Source organism: Lissotriton helveticus, chromosome 8 (assembly GCF_964261635.1).
Source record: "Lissotriton helveticus chromosome 8, aLisHel1.1, whole genome shotgun sequence".
NCBI lineage: Eukaryota > Metazoa > Chordata > Amphibia > Caudata > Salamandridae > Lissotriton > Lissotriton helveticus.
In genome coordinates this window covers 1451664883-1451690950 of record NC_136069.1, presented here as the reverse complement: position 1 = coordinate 1451690950, position 26068 = coordinate 1451664883, and the positions used below count along the sequence as shown (strand labels likewise).

Below are 26068 nucleotides of genomic sequence, written 5' to 3'. Positions count from 1 at the left end.
GAAAGAGCGCACAAAATTTCCAGGTCTTGTGTTCACTCAAATGGTGCCCATGTTGTAGTGAGTGAGGCACGGTTTATTTGTTCACGTGTATCTTGTTTGCATAGAGAACAGCATTCTGATTTCCTTAGAGATTAAGCAAAGGACAGTAGAAACTCAGAAAAACTCTGTTTGCTGTGCATAATTCCTCGTTGCCATGCGAGCACTTATGATTTCATCCGCTTATTTCCACATATCCTTTGCACATCGGGATAATCCGGATGGATGGCTGCTTTAATTAAAGTGGTGTTGGAAGCTCCCTGACACTGAATTTGACAAAGGCAGGATAGCTTCCAGAATATGCTGTTGTGGGTACTCCCCATGACTGTCTGGCTGCTCAATAATGTGAAAAGTTGGCTCATCAGAGCCGAAGTGCTGTAGGTATGAACCAAAGGGATGGGTTACTGCCCATGTATAAAGAGTGTAGTTTTGGAGTGCTTATCAACAATCCAAGTGGATCTGGCCAGAGGTGCAGTGATGCCAGCGAACTGCTTAGGAGCAGAACCCTGCTTAGATGCTCAATACAGGGATACTATTTTTGTGCAGATGGCCTATAAAGAGCTCATTTAGAGCTCATTTATGCTCTAGGACTGCCTAATATTGCTTACCTGGGACAGGTAGACCAACCTGGATTGGAGTGCTCTTTAATTATGCCATGTTTGAGCCACCCGGCGTTATCCTGCAGCTTAGTTAAGCAGGTAGGGCCAAGGTGCTGCTCAACAGTGGCAGAAGAGCTTCCCAGGGATAATATTGTGCCTCCTATTCCGTGTTTGCTACCCAATGCTGCAATAATGGGGTACCTTTGCTGAACAATCCATTTATTATATAACCCTGCCCGTTACTGTTAGAGCTGGCACCATTGGCGTGAGTCTCCCTTCCATTGTTTGCTGGCTTTAGATGCTTCGGGCACTGTGCCACTGCTATTCAGTGCCACAGTGCAAGTGCTCCCTATTGTAAATTGTAGTAATGGATTTTTGACTTCATGATTGGCTTATTTGATTTACTTGTCAGACCCTAGTACAGTGCACCATGTGTCCCTAGGGCCTGTAGATCAAATGCTGCTAGTGGGCTAGCAGCATTGATTGTGCCACCCACAGAGGCAGCTGGTAAAGTGTGTCTCAGGCCTGCCATTGCAGAGCCTGTGTGCAGTCTAGTACTGCCATGTTGACTTGGTAAGTGCACCCACTTACCAGTCTAGGCCATAGGGCAGGATGCATTGTATGTGAACGGTAGGACATGTCCTGATGTGTGTGGCATGTCCTGATACTGAATTAAAGCCAGTTTTGTTCTTCACTATTGCAAGGCTACCTGTCTATGTATATCAAAAGGAGCGACACAGGGGCAAGTTTATCGAGGTCCACCGTACATGCCCCACCAAGGCTGTGTACAAGAAGGGTACGAAGTTCCTCTAGGATTCAAGATAAGGAAAGGAGAGATACCCTAGTATGGGGTAGGTCACTTCTGACCACAGTTATGTTGGTAAAAAAAAAAGGGGGGGGGGAATTCCCCTTGTCGGAACTAGGGCTCTCACACACCCAGCAAGCTAGGTGTCATGCTTCATCATATGAGCCTGCCCCTCGTCAGGTCGGCGCTGCAATACCTGACGGGCACCCGGACCGGGGCTCTTTACTGGGGATCTTTTGTTCCTGCCGGTAGTTAAAGTGGGGGTGAGGGGCCTAGTGTGTGTAGATGTGGGCGGGGGTGAATCTAAAACAGGTTAGTTAGTCCTAACAGCAAGTTTATTATAAAGGTAAACTGCCTGATTAAAAGAGCGAGAGGGACAGAAAATTAGAGACCATGTGTCTAGCTGTGTGTGTCCTACTCTAGGGTGATCAACATGTTTCGTGCCTCAGATGTCAGAAAGATCTGGGCACTTCCTCAGGATCAAAGTGAACGCTATGTACACTGCGTGGATAAGTGAAAATCTACATACCACGTTCTCTGGTTGATAACCTGAAATTAAAAAAATCAAAGAATGCAGCTAGTGCAATCGTACAATATCTCATCAATCCTTAATAAGAACATGCCACAATGGGCATATGTGCAGAAAAATAAAATTATGTACACAATGTTATCACCATAATATACTGTGCAAGCCAGTGGACTAATGTTAATGGTTAACAATATTGTGTGCATAGATGATATGAGTGTAATGTTGTACCATACTAAAATGCAAATAAAAATGTTTAAAAAAAATATATATATCGTGTGCATAAACTATCCATAAAAACGTCATAAAAAAGAGCACGGGAAGCACATGCAGTCAGGACAGTGGCAAAACTCACCTACACTGCTGTCAAGTAATTGCCTGCAACAGTTACCGGTGGGTGAAATGGACACCGATTGGGTCCTGTAAAGAATGAAAACAGCACTATATTGAGCCAAAAAGTGATGTAGAACAAGTCTCGGTAGGTTACACTAAGAGGTTCCTGAACCACTCAGGGAGTAGTGGGTCAGGAGTCGCGGTCTAAAGATGAAATACATGCTTTAGTGGGTCCACCATAGTACCGAGTAAACCAAAGGATACCTGAGCAGACTTCCTGTATAATGTAGGCGACAGCGGCGGTATCGGTAACAGACCGATTAAAACCAATGCGTCAAATAAACAAAGAAGGCAGCTGGTAAAGAAAAAGTGAAACACAGGAATTGATCATCACATGGGGCCGATTCAAATCCAGAGATCCGTTCACTCAATCCCATTCAATGTGCATTCACCTCCAAGAATGGCCGAGTGAACATCCATGTTAGAAGGTGGATGAGTACTCACCAGCTTGAACACGCGTATAGCCTCCGACCTACCCTGCTGCCGGAACCGGGATGGTACATGGTTACCGGCGAGCAGCGTTAATGAAGCACTCGCCCAGATGACGTAGGCGGGGTCACGTGGGGGCATAGAGTATCGCGTGACTACAAGCGCTCTGTGAGTAACCAAACAGAACAACCATCTAAACACTGCGGCCATAATAGAACATCCCGGTAAGCCGGTATTACCACAATAGTAATGAAGAAAACAGCACTTCTTAATTACTAATAGAGTAAAATTACAGAGTATGGTCAGTGTACCAGAAAAGTAAAGCTCATATTGGGGTATAAAGCAGAAGTATCACCCATGCTAAAACATATGATTAGGAGAGTGTATCGTAATCACGAACATATATATCCTTTGCTAATCATGAGACTGAATAGGCGTAACCATATGCTGGCATGTGCACGTCCATGGGATGAAATAGGAGAGGGGAAGTCAATGGAGCCTGCATGGCCAAAGGATGTCTCTTTGGTTACGGCTGGAGTACAACTGCATGTGCGTGTATAGCTAGACTTAGTGCACGGGCAGGATACTGTGCTAGGTAGAGGTAGGTTCCTGAGTCCTAGACTGGTGTATAAAATAATAACACTAGCACCCGAATACATGTAGTGCAGTTGACATACTAGCTTGTGACGTGCACATGTAATTGCTAGGTAGAGGTGGGTTTCTGAGTCCTAGACTGGTGTGTTAAATAATAACACTATCACCCCGAATACATGTAGTGCAGTTGACATACTGGCTCGTGGCGTGCGCACGTAGTTGGAATTGTGGACTACTCACAAGCAGATGTGATCTAGGTGAGTGCGCCCCAGGGTATGTCATCATTCAGCCCAACAATATGTGTAGAGATTTTATGGACCCATCTCTGCTTAATCTTGAAAAATGCGGTCTTGGAGATCTGTGGGTGGGCCTCCAGCACAATCCAGCGTAATGAGTCTGGGGGATGTTGTGCCTCCTTAAAGTGTGTGTATAGCCTAGTGGTAACCCTTTGACACTGAATATTGCTCTTGTGTTCGGTTATCCTAGTTTTAACTGTCCGCATGGTCATCCCTATATATTTCAAGCCACAAGGGCAAGTGATCATGTAAATGCACTGTTTAGTATTGCAATTAGTGTGTTTTTTCAAGGTCCCTTTGAAATTGGTCAATAGGGATATCTCTTTGGATACAGCAGTCAGTGAGCAAACTGTTCAGGACCCGCAGGGATGTTGTCTTGTCACTGATGGGAGGCCCCACAGAGTCCTCTGTGTGTTAGTTGTATTCTTTTTTTGGTGTTGTATGTATCAAAACATCTTTCAAGTTGCGTGTTCTCTTATATGCAAACCTGGGTTTTGGTATTTGTAGGTTGCCTGTGCTTAATATATTCCAATGTTTTAAGATAATCTTCTTAATTCTGGCTGAATCCGGGGTAAAGGATGCCACACATGTGAGAGTGTTGGTGTCCGGTTTCTGGTGTACCTCAAGTAGTGTCTCTCTAGGGTTGTTCCTCGCTCTTTCATAGAATCTCTCACTTGTTTCTCTGGATAGCCCCTCGCCTTGAGATTAGATGCCAAAACGTTGGCTTCTGTTCTGTAATCGGTGACCAGTTTACAGTTGCGTCTATTCGTAAAAATTGGCCAACGGGTAAGTTGTCTCCAAGCACTTTGTGGTGATGGCTTTTGTATAGAAGTAGACCAATGCGATCAGTGGGCTTTTTGTATTGAGTGGTGTTAAGTGAACCCTCGGCAAGTGTGATGTTCAGATCAAGGAATGGTATAGTCTTTTCTGAAATGGTGTGGGAGAATCTGAGGTAGTCATTTTGGTCATTAATCCACTCCACGAATTCCTCACAGGTGGCACATGTCCCATGCCAGAATAAAAGGATATCATCTATAAATCCTCTCCATAATTTCAGATTGTTGTAGTATGGATTAGTGATGTTCTGGACGTTCAAATGCTGCCATGTAGAGGCAGGCCACACTAGGAGCAAAGGTACTCCCCATAGATGTGCCCTGGCTTTGATGATAGAGCTGTTGTTTAAATTCAAAGAAGTTCTCCGTCAAAGCCAGGGTAGCACACTCCTTTATAAAATAGACTGGAGTAGGTGATGACCACTTCAATGCATTCAAAGCGGTTTCAACAACTGCTAAGGTGGCTCTCTAGGGAATATTGGTATATAGAGCCTCTACGTCAAGAGTGACGAGGAGGTCAATGTCTCCAGTATTGGGTGTTTCTTCGATAATCCTAAGGATGTCAGTGGTGTCTCTCACAAACAAAGGTGTATCTCTCACTAGGGTTGCAAAAAATTATCGCAGAATTTGGAGAGTGGCTCAAGTATGGAGCCAATCCCAGAGAGGATTGGTTGACCAGGAACCGGGGTAGTGCTGTGTATTTTTGGTAGGGTATAAAAGTATGGTACCCTCGGTTCCTTAGTAATCAGAAAGTCAGCTTCCTTGTGGTTAATCCAACCATTGGACTCAGCCTCGTATACCAGTGTGGAGATAGCAGTGGACAAATGGGGGGTGGGATCAGCCTTGATAGGGGTGTAATATTTCTCATCAGAGAGTTGACGGTTGCATTCTGTGTCATAGTCTACAGTGGCCCCACCTTTGTCCGCCTGTTTGATTGTAATAGTCACATCTTCTGAGAGGTTCCTTAATGTTATAACCTCTGTGTTGGAAAGGTTATGAAAGGTGTCTGCCCGTGTGGTAGGGCTAATTCCTTTAGAACTGCCTGTTGAAAGGCTAGTACTTTTACCGTAACCATACTATTGTGTGGTGTGAAAGACGAGGGATTCCTCAATCCATAGTCATCCTGTTCATTAAGTGGTTTGTCTTGAAAATTACATTTGAGTCGTATTTTGAGGAACAGGTTGTGTACCTCGCTGTGGTCTCTGAATTTGACCACTTTGGGTGTCGGACAAAGCCCAGGCCCATCTGTAGTATCGCTTTCTCTGGTTCAGTGAAAATGCGATGTGAGAGGTTGACCACTAATTCCTCTTGTCTGGTGTTTTGCTCCGAGTGTCCATGCCACTGGTCGGTTGGTCTTGCCATTGGACTTGTTTCTGTGATCCTCTTGTGGTGCACCCTCTTCCTCTTCCCCAATTTCTGTCTAAAAAAGGGTGGTTGCTGTTATTAAAAAATTGTGGTGGACCATGTTGGTATTGGGGAAACTGCCAGAAGGGAGGTGGTGGACCTTGATAGATTGGAGGGCCCTGATAAGCTGGTACATTGTAGTACTGATTAGGGCGTTGAGTCCTCCTGGGATGATTGCTCCCCCAACTTCCCGTACTCGGGTTACTGTCATTTGAGTCCCTTCTGTCTGAGTTATCATCCGAAGAGTAACTCGTTTTTGCTGATGTTTAGTCAGCTTTGAGGTAGGGATACACTTTTGCTTTTCTCAGAAGCAGCTTGTAAAGTGTGTCTCAGGCCTGCCATTGCAGAGCCTGTGTGCAGTCTAGTACTGCCATGTCGACTTGGTAAGTGCACCCACTTGCCAGTCTAGGCCCTAGGGCAGGATGCATTGTATGTGAAAGGTAGGACATGCCCTGATGTGTGTGGCATTTCCTGATACTGAATTAAAGCACATTTTGTTTTTCGCTATTGCAAGGCTACCTGTCCCCATAGGCCAGAATGGGCAGTTGATTATAACATCTTATAATCCTAACTGACCCAGGGAACATGGTAGAAAAACGAATTTAGTATGCCTGAACTCAGAATGATAATACACATCTTTTAGTAGAGTTGGTTTTAACATTCTGTGTTTAAAAATACCACTTTTAGAAAGTAGGCCTAACCATCCAGCCTGCCTCTGCTAGGTTGTGTATTCCATGTCTGGTTTGTGAGTGACAGGGGTTGGGGTGGCTCCAGGAGGCAGAGTGAGTCAGCACTAGGCTGAATAGACCTATCTGCATTGGGAGTGGTGGGAGGAGTAGCACCTGGGCCTAAATAGGTCTGTGCCTGCCTTCCACAATACTGGCTCCACCTCCTGGCCCACACCAACAAAGGAAGAAGTTGTGCACTGGCAGAATGCACCCAGAACTGGTTTGGACTAGGTACAGGCACTCTCTGCCTTCAGAGACAAAGGATTTGTGTGTATAAAAAGGGGGAACCAGACCTCAGAACTTTAGATCACTTTTGGACATCAAGACAGACCTTTTGCCAAGGAGAAGAACCAGAGAATCTGCAGGAGTTGAAGTGCCCCTGTGCCAGTATGTTGCTTTCTGGGGTTGGCCTGCAGTGGTTTCTTTATTTTTTTAATCAGGAAGGGGAAAGGATCACTAGTCCTGCTTAAACCATGGTTTTGCAGGTCGGAAAGGTGGTATCTCCCAAAATATGACCCTCATACACGTGTATGTTGGAAACTTGTCTGAGCGGTATATACTGTGTCCCCGCTTTTTTTACACGTGCGTGCGTAATCATTGGATAATTTTTTGTATGTGCACCCTCCACCAGGAGGTTTTACCTTAGGTTTAAGGCAGTAGTGATCGTGGAATAGTGGGGAGGTTGGTGGTGATTGTTAAAAAGTCCGGACAGCCAGAGAAAGAGTTATTTAATGAATCTGGATTCGGACTATGGATAAAATTGTATGTGCAACCTTCGAATTGATAAGGGATTCAAGTGCACTTAATAGAGACATTAAAAAGAGGTCAACATGTTTCAGCCTTGGGTAGTCAGTAGATCAATAGGCTTTCGTCAGGACCATTGGGGTGAAATAGTGAAAAAAGTGTGTGAAGAATAAAGGGTTATTGACCTGATTCTTCATGAGGTGAAGGCTTCATTGAACCTGTGAAAACGAAAGTAGACAACCATGGTTTAAGCAGGACTAGTGATCCTTTCCCCTTCCTGATTAAAAAAGCATACTACGGAGACTGAAAGGATTCTCACTCTACCTCCCCCCATCCCTATGATTAAACGTGGTTTCTTTATTGCCAAGGAAAGAAGAAAGACTTTTATTGCAACTTTCATCAACTTGAAGAAGAATCTCCAAGGGCTTGAACTGTGATTGCCTCCTGCTGAAGTCTCAGGGATACAAGACTTCACCACCAGCTCCCCCCTGAATTTCCTTGCTGGGAATTCTGTCTGCAGAAGCCTACGTGTTGTTGGGAGCTGGAAGCGCGACTCAATGAGAAGAATGTTGCCGCATCCGCAGCTATTGCCATCGCATCATCGGAGAAGCGTGTCGCCACCGCAAGGGTCGCCGTTGCATCATCGGTGAAGCTTGTCTTTTTCACAGCTATTTGTCGTCGCATCCCCGTAGAATAGTGTCGCCACCGCAAGGGTCACCGTCGCATTACCGGAGAAGCATGTCTCAGGGCCTTTCGCGGCTCAGAAGTTACAGAGTCGCCGCGCCTCCGCTGGGCGTGCACGCATCGCCTTCATGTCGTCGCATCGCATCAAGGGCACCATCTTCTCGCATCGCACCAGATTTTCTCATCGCATCGGGGCACCATCTTGCCGCATCATAAGCGGGACGCATCACTGGATCGTCGTATCACCTCCTCTCCGGTAAGGAATAAACGCATTGCGTACTTTGTGCAAGCACTGAGAAATAGACGCATCACCTCACCGCATATCTTTTTGCTATTAGCAAAACTCCACCCTTTAATCTGCATATGTTATGTTTGTGCATACATTATATTTGGTATTCTTAAGTGCTAGTGATTGGTTGAGGAGGAAGGGTGGTTCATAGAAGTTAAGGGGGGGTGTAAGGTGGAATTCACAGAGAATGTTTTCTTGAAGTACCACTCATTTGGTGATGATTGCACACCGTATAGGGCATATGGATTTTTGTGTCACAGGCCTCCTCAAGCCTTGATTACTGTACACACTGGACCTGATTCATAAAGAGAGATGTAAATCTTCCCTCACAGATTTACACCTACGTGCAAGTGTAGATTCTGATAGATACTTCTAACTTTAGATTCCTCACCTTTAGAATATTCCCTATGCACCAAACTGGATCTAGAAAGCTTTCAACAATGCTTCTGGGCTCCGCCAAATGGCGTCCTGTGGCATCGCACCAGGTCGGTACCTCCATGGAAATGACAGCGCAGTGTCATATAAGAGCCCCCCCTGTGTACTGATGTCAGTTCCTTCTTTCCATCCCTTCCAATGTGGAAGCTTCACTCCTACTTTTGTTGGGTCTTCAAATATTTCTTTTTTTTTTAAATGAGAGAAAAGGGCCTGGTATCACCTTCTAAAATGACATGTTGGGAGCCATGCTATGCCATGACTTTTGGAAACAGATGTCGGTCATGGACCTGAGCAAAGTGTATCTCTGTTATGTGTGTTCTGGCCACGAGTTTAAGTAGTGTGACAATTGTGCACTTAAGCATCCTAAAGTGATCCAGGAGCGTAAGCTCTATGTCACTGAGCACGAGAAGATGTTGAATCTTTTTCACCGCTCCAGGTCGCAAGCACAGTCCCAGTCCCACTTCCTGGGATAGTCTTGCAAAACATCCACCTTGCAGTCAAAGCATTCAGATAAGTTGAAGTCTTAATCACAGAAAAAAAACAAGTGGGATGCCATCCTACCACTCTGTGTCCAAGGAGAAGGTGTGAGTGCATCACAATACTAGTCAGTCTCCTCCAGAATGTTCGAGTTTGAAGCCGATTCCCCCAATCGATCTTATTGTGCACCCATATACTCTCGGCAATTGGCATTGCTGAAGAAAGTGGAAGCATTCAGAGTGGCCATGCTTCAGATCTTTGGTGCTTTGCCGGCTCCCTCTGGTGCTCCTTCTGGCCCCAGGTATCTGCAGGTACCTCCATTTGAGTGTCTGCTGGCAGGACCTCCCCCGGCACCAACTGACCCCCCCCAGAATCCATTTTGGGTTCAGTACCAACTCTGGTACAGACAGCTACCGGGTATCTGCATCCCTAACAGGCGGTAACTCCTCAACACCAGTGCCAATGTATCCGCTGCTGGTGATAGGAGGTGACTTAATCCTGGTTCCAATGTCTGACCCCAAACAGACTTCAACCTTACCTTGACCAATGTCATGCAAAATCACAACTTCATCATACAGCCTGATTCTGCACCGACACCTCTACCGAGAGACGGTCACACGAGGAATGCCTCCCATTATCGATTTGGTTCAGATTCTGACCAGTTACAGTTGGAGATTCTAAGGCACATCAGAAGGAGATGATCGTGATCTCCCTCCTCATTATACTGCTGAAAATTCTTACACAGACTTTCATAAGCTAGTGGGCTTGATACCTCCCCCTTTTAAAGGTGAGGATACGGAGACAAATAGAATCAATCAAAAGAACAAGTTATTTTCCTTCAGTAATTCTCTTTCTAGAGGATTATCTGTCTAACTGTAAATTTCTCATCTCCCTCCCAATGCCTCATTCTGTTGAGTGGCCTCTTTTAGTACCTTAAAAGGAAATAAGCTATAGATCTGCACATTAGTACTGGCAGGTGGTAAGTGGTGCGCGTCTGAGGAAACGTCATCAGTGTGCTGGGTTGGTGCTTATATGCACCAGTACTTATATGCAGCTCAGCTCTGTAGATTCCGGGCCTTGCGAACCCAACACAGTGCTGAACGGCACCACATGGTCACATGCAGGAGCATTACTGAAAGATTTTTAGATCCAGTATGGCACCCGGGCAATATGCTAAATGTGAAGAATCTGTGATTAGAGTATCAACCAGAACAGCTTTCTGGAATTCACAAGGGTGCACAGGTATGTGCAGGATACTATTTGTATTCTGAGGAAGGTCATGTGACTTTCCCAGCAAGATCCAGTACCTGCTCTGCTGCTCTGCGAAGTTCTCCATAGAAGAGTTTTTAGGTTTTTTTCCCTACAGGGAAACTATTTTTCCCATAGAGAAGCACGTTCCCGTACACCGCCGGCAAATCTGGTAGTTATAGATTCCTAGACCCGCCCTGGAAGGGGGGTTACACGACTCTTGGCTGGAGTAAATCTTGAGTTTGTGAATGCCGGTAAACACCCATGTCTGTGGGCTTTTCTAAAACTTTAAAGTACGATTTATGTGTACGCCAGTCTACACCACTCGTGGTGGAGACCTGCGTACACATAAATGGGTTTACAGCGGCTGCCTGTCAATTTCTAGCAGGGATGGCAAAGGTAAATTTGTTCTTAAACGTACATTTACAACCCATGTGAATAGGCTCCACTGTTGTAATTTATTCAGAATGGTTCATTCAGGTTACATTCAAATGTATAATGTGCAATTTTGTTGTTATCTAACATGTTATGATCTTGCCCTGAGCTGCTGGAAGTACTGACTGCCTCTGGTAATTTCTTCTCAATGTTTGTAATTTTCGCACTTTCTAAAATAAAAAAAATCGTTTCGGTTTGGCTCCAAGCTTTACAGAGAGATTGGAATACATTTAGAGATGAATATTATAAATACCCCCATAGGATGTTCCTACAACCCTTGCGATTATTCATTGCAGACGTACCTACCTGTAATACAAGGTTTGAAAAAAATGTATCATCTTTTATTCAAGAGATGCTTTGAATTTTCATTCATCTTAAAAGTGACAAAAATATGTTTTGCTTTATTTGATTGACAGAATGGAAGCATCATGGAAGGATTAGCTTTATGGAAGCACAATGTTGATAAGAGGTTTGAGGGTGTTGAAGACTGTATGATCTGCTTCTCAGTTATTCATGGGTCCAACTATTCTCTTCCTAAGAAAGCCTGCAGAAAATGCAAAAAGAAATTCCATTCAGCTTGTCTGGTAAGAACTAAGGGAAAATTAATGCATGAAAAAGTGCTCTAAAACCCCTTTTTTCTTTCTTTTCTCTGCTGACTTTAAAGTAATAAACTGTTTTAAACACAAATGCAAGACACATGTAATTTGGAGCAAGGTTAAATGTCTGGTCCATTGACTTTGTAAACATGGAATGGATCATATAAAACAGCTTCAATTGTACATGCTTTCTCTGTTAGCTAGTGTCTTCTTGTCTAGTACATTTTTACATATGATAAGTAGACAAACTTCACTCTTGGCTCAGGGTGATGTTTAGCCCTTTTGGTAAGCTGTTCTTTAAGGCCCTATAAATCTTCCAACCTCTGAAGCTGTTATGACTATTTATTTTAAAAGTTTGCTTTATTGGTTTTACAATAACAATGGACTATTATGGGTGGGCTGTTCATAATCTTGCTATCAATAGAAGCGCTCAATTCAAATACAAAGTATAACAGGATCACAACAGACGGGTGCAAGCAGGGGTTGAGATAGAGTTTATGTTTATTTTTGCACTCAATAAAGAGTAGCCCAACACCTTTGTTGCAACCCACAAACATTTTCATTTCTTCACCTACAAAGTAAGCATCTCAACAAGGTGCCCGTAGTTTCCCATTTCCTCAAACATCCCCAACTCTCATAAACTGACTTCTCTATGGTCATGCACCGGTCCAGCACGTTCCTCCAAGTCAGGAACCTGATTTACTCACCATTTCTTGGCTATATATCCCCAGGCCAAAATCATGCTCATCGAGCACAGGTTGTTTTTACTCTTGGGCTGATCAGTCTCCTGTTCTCTCTAATTTAGCAAAGTGGGGAATGAGAGTTATTTCAGCCCACAGCAGAGTTGTCAGTTCTGAGCGTTCACGTCTCCAAAAGCGTGCAGCTTTTAACACAGTCCCAGATAGTATGCAATAATTTACCCTGCTTTAGATTCAGCATACGCAGTGTCCCCTGTTTATCCTATGATAAGTAGCCTGGACCTATGAAAGTACACCCTAAGAAGGATCTTGAGCTGTATAAGCCATAAACTGGACTGGATAACTACTTTCCTACAATAACAACTTCTCTAGGATTCATTCCATGCGCTGTCCTCAGTCGGGTTCAGGTCAGTCACCTGCTCTTCTTTAATCTTAAGGGAGAGAGAGGGTGCATGGTTGGTTATTCCAAAGAGATTAGTGTATTTTGGAGACTACATCATTCAGAAGCTTTTCAGTTTGTGATGCCGTCTCCATCAGACATCTTCCTAAAATCCATAATAAGCAAGTCCTGGTGTTGTGGACACCGAACAGCATTTCTTTGAGAGAGGGTACTGGTTTGTCTGCAGCAACCTGATTAACAACCCTTATCTGACAAAGATAATTAGTTGTAGATTCCTTACCTTAGAATTTCCCCCAGGTGTAAGTCTGGATCCAGAGATTTTTCATTGGCATTACCCCTGCATGTCGGTAGGTGGAGTCGATCGAATCCGCGTCAGTCATCGGCATTGCAGGCGCTGGGATGACTTTGCGGGACCTATATAAATGCCGCCCATGCGCACTGATGTCAGTTCTTTCTTTTTTTGCACCAGCCTAAGTGCAGATATGGATAGAGCTACCCCTTGGCTATATTTTGGCTAGCCTTTTTTTGACGTTTGTTGACTTCTTTTATGAGTCATCGGACTCGTGGTACATCGAGGATGTCCCAACTTTGGACCGGCTGCAAGCCCTGCTGCTCCTGTCATTGGGTGATGTCCGGGACAGAACTGCACTGCGTGTTCCTATGGTGTCTGGAGAGCAACCCCTACACGAAGTAGTGTTCTCAGTACCGGCCTATGAATCCGAAGGCTTTGCGGGAGCGGGCCTGAAAGCTACTGCAGGCCTGGTGCTCAGCTCTGCATCGCTCCTTTTCCCATTCGAGAGGAAGGTCTCGAGGACGGTCGCAGAGCCCACACTCCTCGCCAAACTCAAAGTCATCTGGGAGGTCTTTGGGGAAGTTAGAGAAACACAAGACGAAGTCGAAGAAGCACAGGCATTCTTCAACTTTGCTCCATCCGTTGGCCGGCACGATGCGGGACTCTGAGTGCTGTCGCTCGAAAGCTCAGTCTCCAGAGCAGCCTTCGAGACGCTCCACGCCTCCCGCTTTTCTGGGAGCCGGAGTGCCTCCTACCCAAGTCAAGACATTTTATAAGGTCCTGCACCTCATTTCTGGGCCGCCGGACTCCACTGGTTTGTCTTTGGGCCCGCAGAGTCGGTCGGGGACCCCAGCCCTTTGACTCCAATGGCTTTGGCCCCGACTCTGGAGACCCCCCGTGAATCCGTTATCAGATCCGGATCGACTCTGGTTGATCTCACCCAACTGTGCCCCCGGATGATGCTGACCCCATCTTTGTCCCTAAAGTGTACATGGAGCCGGACCAACGTCGGTTCCAACGCCGGAAGGAACTTTTGTTCCTGCGATCATTCCTGGCATTCATTTTGGGCCAGAAGGTGGTGAAGAGGACTGGGAGGGGCAGCTGGACCCTTTGACTGACCAGCTTGAGGAACTGGACTAGTGGATGGACCTGGGTGTTGCCAGTGGTCTGGAACTTCCCTTGACACTGGCTTACTTTGTCCCCCTTACCGTGGCGACAGAGGAGGGAGCTTCCTACGCTGTGGTGGTGAGAAAGGCAGCCGAGGTCCTTGTCCTTTAGCTCCCTTTGGGGGCAGTCAAGACTAACCTCCTTCCAGAGGTGCTTCAGTCTACGGCTTTTACTTCTGAACCCCTCTTGACATTTAATGAAGCCCTTACTGATGTCCTACTGGGCCCTTTTTCCACTCCCAGCACAGGGTCTCCTTTGGACAGGACAGTCGCCTGCCGCAACATCCCTCCCCTGACAGCTTGGTGGTCCACGCCTCATCTTCCAAGGACATATTCCCTTCTACTCCCTTAGATTTGGAATAAAATAAGCTGAATCATCTTGGGAAGAGGATTTTTTCTTCCTCCAGCTTGGCATTGCGGTCGGTGAATGCCGCTTGCCTCTTGGGCCAATATTCCCAGGATACGGTTGCGCAGGTGCTGCCTCAGTGCCTGGAGGAGGGCTGGTCCGTTCTCTCCCAAGCAGTTGCAGTTGGGAGAGACCCAGCCAAATTTACAATGCTTTGTGGACTGAACACCACCAACTCACTGGGCAGAACGATTGCCACGTTGATAGCACTCAGACACTGTGTCCGGTTGATGTCTTCTGGCTTCTCTGGGGATGTCCAATCAACTTAGATGTCCATACCCTTTGATGGCTAACTGAGCATCGTCCCAAGCAGGATCCTGCTTTCTTTTACCTCCCAGCGATTGAACAACACATCATTAAAACATAATGCAAAGACTAACCCTGGGCGAAGCACTACGCTACGCTCGCGGAGTTTGCGAAGTTTTCGCAACTTCGCACTACGCGAGCTGCACGAAGCACAGTGCGAACATGCGTAGTGCAGCGTAGCGGTCATTTTTTGCTTGTTCGCGGTCCTGAACGTCATGTTCGCGACCGCGAGCAAGCAAAATGACATCCCGGCGAGATTCTCAACGCGAGGAGGTCAGGTTTCTCATTGTGAGTGGTTGCGCATGCTCGCGACCGCTCTCAATGAGAAACTACCTGTTCGCGTTGAGAAAGCTGCCGCTCGAGTTATAATCTACTCGAGCAGCAGAAAACTACAGCTCGCACTGTGCAAGATGCCGTTTTCAATGCTTGCACAGTGTCGGATGCTTGTCCGCACTGTGCAATCATTGAAAACGCATCTTGCACAGTGCGAACATGCTACAACGCAGCTCGCGTAGTGCTACGTGAAGTTCGCGTAGTGCGAAGTGCACTTCGCGTAGCTTCGCGTAGCGCTACTTCGCGAACTACGCCCACCCTTAGCAAAGACCTTAGGAGTTCAGGGCCTGACTACGGCTCTGTGGCAATCCCTCAGCCCTGGGCCCTGGACTCATTGCATCTATCGGCAATTATTCAGGAATCACTTTCACTTTCAGGGCCTTCAGAACCTTCGCGAGCATACAACTTGACTCGAACCCTCTTTTCACAGTATTCTACTCCCCCTGAAAAAATATTATAGACATTACCAAAAGGCAGTCGTATCTCAAAAAGTGCACCACATTTTAAGAACTTTTTATTTTATTGTTATTTATTTATACAGAATTCTAAGCGCTGATACATCACCCAAGTCACAGAGAGCCATGAAGGAAGCATAGAAACGAGTGGTGGCTGGGGAGGGGGGAGGCTAAAACAATGTCAAACGGGTTAGAGTGTAGCTGGATGGTTGGAAAGACCCTAAATCGGGCATTCTTCCATCGCTTCTTCCACTAGTAGCCTTACTTTGCCATTTTTGCCACTTGAAAGTCTAGGGGATAGGACTTCTTCAGTGGGGGAAATTGTGAGAAACTAAATAATCGTTTTCTTCCTAAGCAAAGAATATTTAACAAGGGGTATATGCCAGCGTTTGCTTGATTCCTCAATTACCAATCTAAACAAATATTTATTTATTTTTATTTCTGCGGTTAGTTGTTCTTTGATGTGTGTTGATATGCTCAAAAAAAGTATTTTTCTCTTTCAGTACACATGGTTTACTTCCAGCAACAAGTCCACGTGCCCTCTTTGCCGAGAGACATTTTTCTGAAACGGTACAGTTTTCTCTTTGATGCCTGGTCTACAGCAGAAAGAAGAAAATGAAGCTGCAAGCAAACTTTTGATTGAAAGTGCAGCGGGTTCACAAGTCTATCCTCTGTATGACTGGATTATTTATTAAAGTTCCAACTTGAAGTCAGCTGTTGAAAAGTTTGAGAGCTTAGAAACACTTTTCTAACGCAATTGTGTTTCACAAACAAGCTAACAACTAATGAGAACAATTGGTTTAGGAGGAAAATCTATCCTTTTCTGTTCTTACACGAAGAATTCAGTGTAACAATGTACACCTGCTCGTTTTTCTATAATGTTTCCACAAAGATTGTGTTCTAACAGTGGAATCTATGAATGGTGCCACTTATCAGGGGTCCACCAACTTGCTTTTATCCAAACAAAAATCAGTTTTATTGCAGACTGCTGCAATAATAAGGCACACTTTGAATAATTTGTTGTATTCGTTAGATTTCAGTTTGATTATTTCAGACCTTTTTGGGTTGCTAATTGAAACTTAATTTTGGAAGATGGAAGCTGTATATTTAAATGTAGCACTGAAACCGCTTTAGCCTTTGTTTGGTCTCATAGTTCGGCATTTACCTTCTGTTTTTATTTTTTACTGCACTGTACACTTGGCACTAGTTTGTTCGACAGAGGATAGTTAATTCGGAAGGTGGATCCATAAGTATTTATAACAAAATATCAGCAATGTAAACTAAGAATAAAGTGTCCTGCTAGACAGAAATCGGATTTTATGCAGCATTCGAATTACCATTTAAACAGTATTTGAAATCTTCACCAATATATGCTGTTGCCCATGTATAATTCACTGTAATGTATGTAAAAATTAAATAAAGTATGGAGTTCTTTCATGTTTTACTTTTGTCACTGTGATTAACATGCTCTTGTTTCTTGTCAAAATGAAAAGACGTCCTAATCGGCATAACATCATTTTGAGGAGTACTATTTATTTACTTCCATTTTATATAGCGCAGCATAATTAAAGTGGTGTCAGTCTGTTTTATAGGTAACCAAACATTTGAGAAAGATTTCTCTTACACTAAACAAGGTGTCCAAAAGGTAATCGAACCATTTAAGTGAATCTCTCAGACAAGAAACAAGGTGCTAATAAAGGTTGACAGTGGGAAATCTGGAAAACGTAATCAGTCATCAAAATGCATAAAGAAAAGTGTGGTGGCGGGGTCAGAGGCGTGGCTAAAAAGACCATAATATTCTATAACTACTTTGTTGGTCCGACACCTACAGGTAACTGCATATAAAATATAATGCACACTCCTTAGAAGAAAAATAAATGTAACTTAAATATACCTGTGGGAAATGCATTTTTCTAGTAAGACAGTTCAGTTGGTTCGTGTGATCGCTGCTGACGTCCGTCGGTGTAACCAACCTTTCGCTGATTTGAATCTTGGTTGGCGCCCTGGGGAAATAGTGACGTTTATTTATAGTGCTAAGAGATCCAAGCCTGTGACAGAAAGCCATGTTAATAAGTAAGTCATTAGTTTAAAAAATGTATTACACTCATTATAAGTTAGGTTGCACACAGTGTAAATAGGCTTTTCAAAATGCGCAAAAAGATTTTGTTTAAATGTTTACAGTACTTTAAAAAGTCATGTTTTTAATAATACTCTGATTGTACCTAGTGCAAATGTTTATTGATAGGCTTCTATTAAAATGACAAATTCTAAATTCTATCAAATAAAACCTATAGTGACTCCTATGCAGTCGTTAGATTTGCTAATTAATCAAATGCACAAATTTACAGAAGGCTTGTTTCTACTTAGCTGCATCTCCTGTCTCTCACTTCACGGTAGAGGAGTCCCTTCTTCTCCCCTTTCAACCTGTGCCAACGCAGCCATTCAAGAACAGTTGTGTTTTTAGAGTAAAAAGTAAGGAAACTGTTTTGATAAAATTAATAAAGTTTGTGAACTTTGCCTCCACTACCCCTGTCCTTGCCGACATCTCTAAATAATACATACTGAATTCTACCTTCTGGTAGAGGATCTGGTGTTACGGCCAAAGCTGCTGTATTTAGCTGTGGAACCAGGTTTGAATCTCCGCGTCGGCTCAACATCCTATGATTCTGGGCTAATCATAAAATCTCCCTGAAGGAGCAAGAGCATCTGAAGAAGCGGCTTTAAAGTGAGAAGTCAGAATTGAATGAGGGAGGCCAGGAAGAAAATAGAGTCTGGAGAGTCTAAGATCCAAGGAGAAGTGTTATTGGGGAGTGCCAGGAGAAGTGTCGGGGAGAGTATTAGAAAGGTTGGAACAGGGAAGGGAAGCGATCAAGGAACGGGAGGCTGTAGAGACAAGAGCCTTGAGTTAACAATGAGAGTTTATTTAACAGACTGATGGAGAAAATGAAGGTGAGAAGGTAAAATATTATGAGGAAGGCAACATTTCATTTCTTTGGGCAGCATTTTAGTTACTTTGTTGAACCATGAGGAAGAAAAAGACTTGCAATGATTAAGGAATAGAGTGGCAGGAAGAGAAAAGCTGGAAGATCATGAGTGTAGCTAGAAAAAAATGATTTGATGAAAGTAAGATATGGTAAAGATGGGTGAAAGTGAGTAAGGATTGATTATGTGAAGGCAGGTAGAGTTGCTACTGTTACACTATAGGATATAGGGGCCATATGTATCAAAAAAGAGTTTTGCTATTGTCAAATTGCGATTTTTAGCGAATCGCAATTAGAGAATCGCAAAATGCAATGTATGTAGGATTTGCAAAAATTTTTGGGAATCCTACATATTCCTTATTTGCGATTCGCAAATTGAGATTCGCAAATAAGGAATACCTTCCCATTCATTCCTATGGGCTAGGAGGCCCATAGGAATGAATGGGAACACATTCTTAATTTGCGATTACCAATTACAGAATTCCAAATTGAGAATGCAATTTCAAGGTTGCGAGGGTACCAAAAGGACACTCTGTTGCACCCCTGAAATATGCATGTGTGCACATTTTGCGCGCAAACATGCCCCAGGGGCATATATGTGCGACATATGGCACTTTTAAAAAATCAAAAAAGTGCTTTTTTAAAGAAAATCGCAAATTACCACCAACTTGAAGTTGGTGGTAATTTGCAATTCCTTAAGGCCAAAAAGCAAACTTCTAGTGCTTCCACAATTGCATGTAAGGAATCGCAATTTGCAATTCCTTAATTGCATTCGCAAAATAGAGAATCGCACATTTTGCAGTTCTCTATTGTGCAGGGGCCTTTTTGGATGATACATCCCAAAAGGCTTTTTCTAATTCGCAAACAGGCTGATTCTGAGAATCTGCCCGTTTGCAAATGAGAAAAAGACTTGATACATATGGCCCATAATGTATAATGCTCCACAAAAGATTAAGAAAGAACACACAGATGTACCAACAAATCATGCAATTGGGTTCATCCCCTAAAAGTACTTTAAAGAGGCACCAAATTTATATTGTTAGTAGGTATTAATAGTTAGCTTAATGGGAACACTATTCATATGCTCTAAAATGGAAAACAAATATTTGACACCTCTAAAATGTATGTTTACTTCTTACAAATGTAAGCATATATTGTATTTCCAGAATGTTTATGCATCTAGTATCTGGTCAAGGTGTCCACAGCATAATGGTAAGCTTTGCAAATCTCATACATGGTTTGAAATTCATCATGGTATGAAAATACCAGTAATTGGGCATCATTGTCAACATTCCTTTTAAATCTAAACAACAAAGTGCTCACTCCATTCCTTGGTCTCTGTCACCAAAAATATATGCTCTTTTGGGACCCATATTTATGGCTTAAGCGCTTAAGCCACTGCCTGAAAGTAGATTTTTTTCCGGTCAATATTTTTGTTTAGTAAACTTTTACAATACTCAGGAGTAATGCACATACAGGATATAGGAACTAACTATATATCGTTTTAAGAACTGATCAACTCTATAGTAGACTAAAAATACATATCTGACAAATATAATAATATCCTAGCAGAGGAAGATGCAAACGTGAAAATAATGACCGAAAATCAAAATGTTACTGAATATTTTCGAAAAACAGTCATGCAGTCCAGTCCTCATATTTGACATCAAAAGTGCACAGTTTTGTGCCTGTTGTGGCCTCAATGTTTATGCCTGACCCTAGAAGACAGTACCTGTATGAGTGCAGTTGGAGATACAGAAATGGCAAATTTTCTGCATATTAATAGGTGATTTCAGTGATGGGAGTTTGCAAGAGCAGGACAATGAAACAGAAATCGAGTCAGTTTATTTTGCTGTGTTATGACAGGCTTTCTCCATACACCAGTTGTTCTTGGATCTAGACTTTAGTTACTGTCCTGAAGGTTTTGTGGTACAACATTTTGTTCCAAACCATACCTATGTCCAAGGCACATGAATACAAATATTTTCTTTTTCCATTGGCTTTCAAAACATTGGTTAGGAGCATATCAGTAGGTGCTCAGATATTTTATCTATTGGTACTTATGTAATGTTCTAGACCTGGACAACCAAGTGCTGTTCTTAAAAAGCTGTTACAGAACAAAAGCCTACATTAACTCCAATAATATCCTAAAACAATAGTCATCTGATGGAGAATTCTAGCCGCAGATTCATTACCTTAGAATGTTCCCAAGCTGGATCCGGAATTTTTTCTGAGCAGTCCCCTTGCACATTGGTAGGTGGCGTAGATTGGCTTGGCATTGTTCACTCCAGAAGCAAAGTGCCCAATGCCTATTTAGGCACCATCCCAGGGCGCTAACCTCTGTTCTCTTCCAGGGGATACTCATCAAAGTCATAAGCACTGAATAGTCCCGCCCACGTGCGGGACCCTGGAGCAATAGCCAATAATATGCATATATCTACATATATATATATATAAATACATATAAATACATATAAATACGCATAAAATAACCATATATATATAGATAATATGCATATACATATACAAATGCAGCCCAATATACACCATACTAGGCTCAAAAACTGCCATTATTGCCTGTAAAATCTTTACATTTGCTAAATAAAAACATATAAATAACATTATATGACAATGCAAAGAAGAAAAACACTGCCTTGGTTTTCTTTGAAACACACAACCTTTATTTTCAAAGGTAAAAACAGGCAGGATCATAGAGGCAGCTTTAGCCTAGATAGGCTGCATTGTAACAACAGAAAAATCTGGCGCCGTGCCTTTAAGATCTCTGTGAGCCTCCAGGCTCTCATCGTGCACCACAGGTGCCAGTTAGGTCAGTTCTTTTTTCCGGCTCCTTCTGTGAGGATCCTGGAGCATTGAGCTCGCCAGTTGGTGATATATTTTCACTTTCTTCTGGTTTTTCTCTAATTTTTTCGTCTTTACTCGACGTCTTTAGTCATTATCTGACTAATCCAACAATTCTTTGCAGTTTTTTGGCTATTTTTCCAGTCACAATGCCGGCCTTATTTGTTAAGTGTCCGGCCTGTGGTAAAAAAATGGCCAAGACAGACCCTCATTCGGTCTGTGTAGCTTGTCTACCATCTTCTCACAAGCCAGAACTCTGCTACCACTGCAGCAAGCTTTCAAATAGGACTTAGAGAGAGAGAGAGAAGAGCAGGCTTCAGTCCCTGCATGACAGAGGAACTGTGAGTGGAAGAGAAGAATTTCATTCCAGGAAGCCTTCTTCTCAGCACAAAGAGTGCAAGGACAGAGGGGAGAAGAGAAAACATCGGTCTCCTTCAACTTCGAGGGACAGATCTTCTTCCAAGGTACCTGTGTGCTCCAAATCAGCATCGAAATCACCGTTGCGGCATACGTCGAAGAAGACTTCGCCGTCGAAGCAAGGTGAGAAGCGACATGAGCGTAGGCGGTCCCGGTCTGGCTCGCCTGCGACTGCAAGAGGGCGGGACTCGGCGTCGTCTCTTCGACGTAGACGGTCGCCGTTCGGAGGCTCGAAACATCAGTCAAGGTCGCCGTCGAGTGGTGTCATGACGACGTCGAACCGGGCAGTAGAGGTTTCGACGTCAAAGAGCCCCAGTCTTGCGGCGTCGAGGCACACGACGCCGAGAAAAACAACGCCGTCGAGGCGCCTGACGTCGACGCCAAAGAGGCAGTCGTCGGCGAAGAGGTCGCCGCCGAGGAGGTCGCCGCTGAGGAAGTCGCCATCGAGGAAGCCGCCGTCGAGGAAGTCGCCGTTGGAAAAATCGACGTCGAGGAGGCTGTCGTCGACGTCTCCAGTAGCAAAGAGGCCTAGAACGGTGTCCAAAGACCGGTCTAAGGTTTCTATTGTTTCTTCCGGGAGTTCCTCCCCTGGGCTGCGGATTGTACAAATCTCTCCAGAGCCCTCAAGAGCACCTTCACCCACAGGGGCTAATATCTCGCCACGATGGCTGGGGGAGATCAGAGACTGGAAAATAAGAAAAATTAACCTTCCAAGGTCTCGTTCCAGGTCTCCGGTGTCTGCAAGACTTGCTTCAAGATCAAGGTCTCCTCTTGTACAGGTGGTACACTCTCCAAGAAGACGTGAGCGTACTCCTCCGAGAAAGTCTCCATCGGAGAGGAGGCGAACTTCACCCTCTCCTAGGTCTTCTTGTCTTTACTCTTCTAGAAGACGCGATGCTAGATCTTCGACAAGGTCTACAAATTCAAAGAGGAACTACTCGCCAACGCTGTCATCAACTCCTCCGAGTAGGATTCCACCTATTGATGACGTGATTACTTTTAATGAAGTTCTCTGTCGTGGTGCAGCGAAACTTAATATCGAGATGCCTGTCTCTACTGCCAAGACAACGGTCATTTTCGAGACCTTACATCAGAAGTTGTCATCAAGGCCTTTACTTCCTCTGGTTCTAGGTCTGTTGGAACCCGCGGAGCACAAGTTCTTAACTCCTGCATCTTTGGGAGCGGTTCCTTCGCGGATCGCAAAGAAATATAAGGCTCCGGACAATGATCCTTTATTTCTGAGGTCTGAGCCACAACCTGATTCAGTCATTGTCTCAGCGGCTCGTAAGAATCAGACAGGAGCGGCATCATCCTCTGTGCCTCCTGATAAAGACAGTAAAGCTATGGACTCAGTAGGAAAGAAAATGTGTGCCACTTCGGCTTCCTACATGAAGGTTGCCAGCGCCTCTGCTTTACTGGGTCGCGATGACCGCGCACTGTGGGATTCCTTGTCCCGGTTTGCAGAAAAACTTCCAAAAGAAGACAAGCATGATTTTCTTGAAATCCTTCATGAAGGTGGGCTAGTGGCTAACCAGGTGATTAGCGCAGCTGCAGATGCTTCCGATCTGTCTACACATGGCTATGCTCATGGACTCTGTGCAAGACGCTCTAAGGCTTACGGGTCTTAAACCTGAAGCGCAACACCGAATTCTTAATCTGCCGTTCAATGGTAAATCGCTCTTTGGGTCTCATGCTGACGATGAGATGTCACAAATGAAGACGGAGCTCGATACAGTGAGAGCTGTTGGTCTCGAAAAGAGAAAGGACAACTTTAAGAAAAAATACCGTCCTTATGATCGGAGGCAGAACCAGCAGAGGGTTCAAACCCCTCAATGGTCGTCACAACAGAATCAGGGAAGATCTCAGTTCTCCCAGCGTCGTCCTGGTAGAGGAAGAGGGGGCATTTCCAGACAGTCTGCACCTGGAAACAAGCAGCAGCAACAAAAACAGTGAGTGCTTGCTTCCCCTGAGCCTGTTACCCACTCCGATGGCGGAACGTGTTAGTTTTTGCCTGGACGAGTGGAACAACATCACACACGACAAATGGGTGCTGAATATTGTGCAAAATGGATATGCAATCAGATTCAAGTCTCCTCCACCTTCCATTCCTCCTCAAAAGTCTGTATTCCATCGACTTCGTTTTAGACGGAGCTCTTGAGGCGGAAAGCCGAGAGCTAGGAACCACCTTCTACCTTAAAAAGTTGATTTTAAAAACTGTATAACGTGATTTTACTTGTGTTATTTGCAAAACTTGCACGCCGCTCAGCCGAGTGAGGCGCTGAAGCAGGCAGCAGGCAACCGCCGCGACCTCCCTGGCTCCGCCCACCGACTTAGGCCACCCCCCCCCCCTTATATCTAGGCGCGCTTTTGACCAGCGCTGCTTAGACGGAGCTCTTGAGGCAGAAAGCCGAGAGCTAGGAACCACCTTCTACCTTAAAAAGTTGATTTTAAAAACTGTATAACGTGATTTTACTTGTGTTATTTGCAAAACTTGCACTCTGCTCACCTGGTCGTTTGAATCGCCGCTCAGCCGAGTGAGGCGCTGAAGCAGGCAGCAGGCAACCGTCGCGACCTCCCGGGCTCCGCCCACCGACTTAGGCCACGCCCCCCCCTTATATCTAGGCGCGCTTTTGACCAGCGCTGCTTAGACGGAGCTCTTGAGGCGGAAAGCCGAGAGCTAGGAACCACCTTCTACCTTAAAAAGTTGATTTTAAAAACTGTATAACGTGATTTTACTTGTGTTATTTGCAAAACTTGCACTCTGCTCACCTGGTCGTTTGAATCGCCGCTCAGCCGAGTGAGGCGCTGAAGCAGGCAGCAGGCAACTGCCGCGACCTCCCGGGCTCCGCCCACCGACTTAGGCCACGCCCCCCCCTTATATCTAGGCGCGCTTTTGACCAGCGCTGCTTAGACGGAGCTCTTGAGGCGGAAAGCCGAGAGCTAGGAACCACCTTCTACCTTAAAAAGTTGATTTTAAAAACTGTATAACGTGATTTTACTTGTGTTATTTGCAAAACTTGCACTCTGCTCACCTGGTCGTTTGAATCGCCGCTCAGCCGAGTGAGGCGCTGAAGCAGGCAGCAGGCAACCGCCGCGACCTCCCGGGCTCCGCCCACCGACTTAGGCCACGCCCCCCCCCTTATATCTAGGCGCGCTTTTGACCAGCGCTGCTTAGACGGAGCTCTTGAGGCGGAAAGCCGAGAGCTAGGAACCACCTTCTACCTTAAAAAGTTGATTTTAAAAACTGTATAACGTGATTTTACTTGTGTTATTTGCAAAACTTGCACTCTGCTCACCTGGTCGTTTGAATCGCCGCTCAGCCGAGTGAGGCGCTGAAGCAGGCAGCAGGCAACCGCCGCGACCTCCCGGGCTCCGCCCACCGACTTAGGCCACGCCCCCCCCCCTTATATCTAGGCGCGCTTTTGACCAGCGCTGCTTAGACGGAGCTCTTGAGGCAGAAAGCCGAGAGCTAGGAACCACCTTCTACCTTAAAAAGTTGATTTTAAAAACTGTATAACGTGATTTTACTTGTGTTATTTGCAAAACTTGCACTCTGCTCACCTGGTCGTTTGAATCGCCGCTCAGCCGAGTGAGGCGCTGAAGCAGGCAGCAGGCAACCGCCGCGACCTCCCGGGCTCCGCCCACCGACTTAGGCCACGCCCCCCCCTTATATCTAGGCGCGCTTTTGACCAGCGCTGCTTAAACGGAGCTCTTGAGGCGGAAAGCCGAGAGCTAGGAACCACCTTCTACCTTAAAAAGTTGATTTTAAAAACTGTATAACGTGATTTTACTTGTGTTATTTGCAAAACTTGCACTCTGCTCACCTGGTCGTTTGAATCGCCGCTCAGCCGAGTGAGGCGCTGAAGCAGGCAGCAGGCAACCGCCGCGACCTCCCGGGCTCCGCCCACCGACTTAGGCCACGCCCCCCCCTTATATCTAGGCGCGCTTTTGACCAGCGCTGCTTAGACGGAGCTCTTGAGGCGGAAAGCCGAGAGCTAGGAACCACCTTCTACCTTAAAAAGTTGATTTTAAAAACTGTATAACGTGATTTTACTTGTGTTATTTGCAAAACTTGCACTCTGCTCACCTGGTCGTTTGAATCGCCGCTCAGCCGAGTGAGGCGCTGAAGCAGGCAGCAGGCAACCGCCGCGACCTCCCGGGCTCCGCCCACCGACTTAGGCCACGCCCCCCCCCCTTATATCTA

General features: G+C 45.0%; 1 protein-coding gene across 2 annotated transcripts in view; it reads left to right on the top strand.

Annotated features, from left to right (window-relative positions):
- The window catches only part of LTN1 (listerin E3 ubiquitin protein ligase 1), a 386602-nt gene extending 369554 nt beyond the window's left edge, over positions 1-17048 (top strand). For both annotated transcript variants that reach the window (XM_078658380.1, XM_078658379.1), the window contains 2 exons: positions 11372-11539; positions 16111-17048. In XM_078658380.1, the coding sequence (XP_078514506.1) occupies positions 11372-11539; positions 16111-16173 (231 nt within the window). In that variant the 3' untranslated portion in view covers positions 16174-17048. The remainder of the gene's footprint in view (positions 1-11371; positions 11540-16110) is intronic.
- Positions 17049-26068: the final 9020 nt, after the last annotated feature.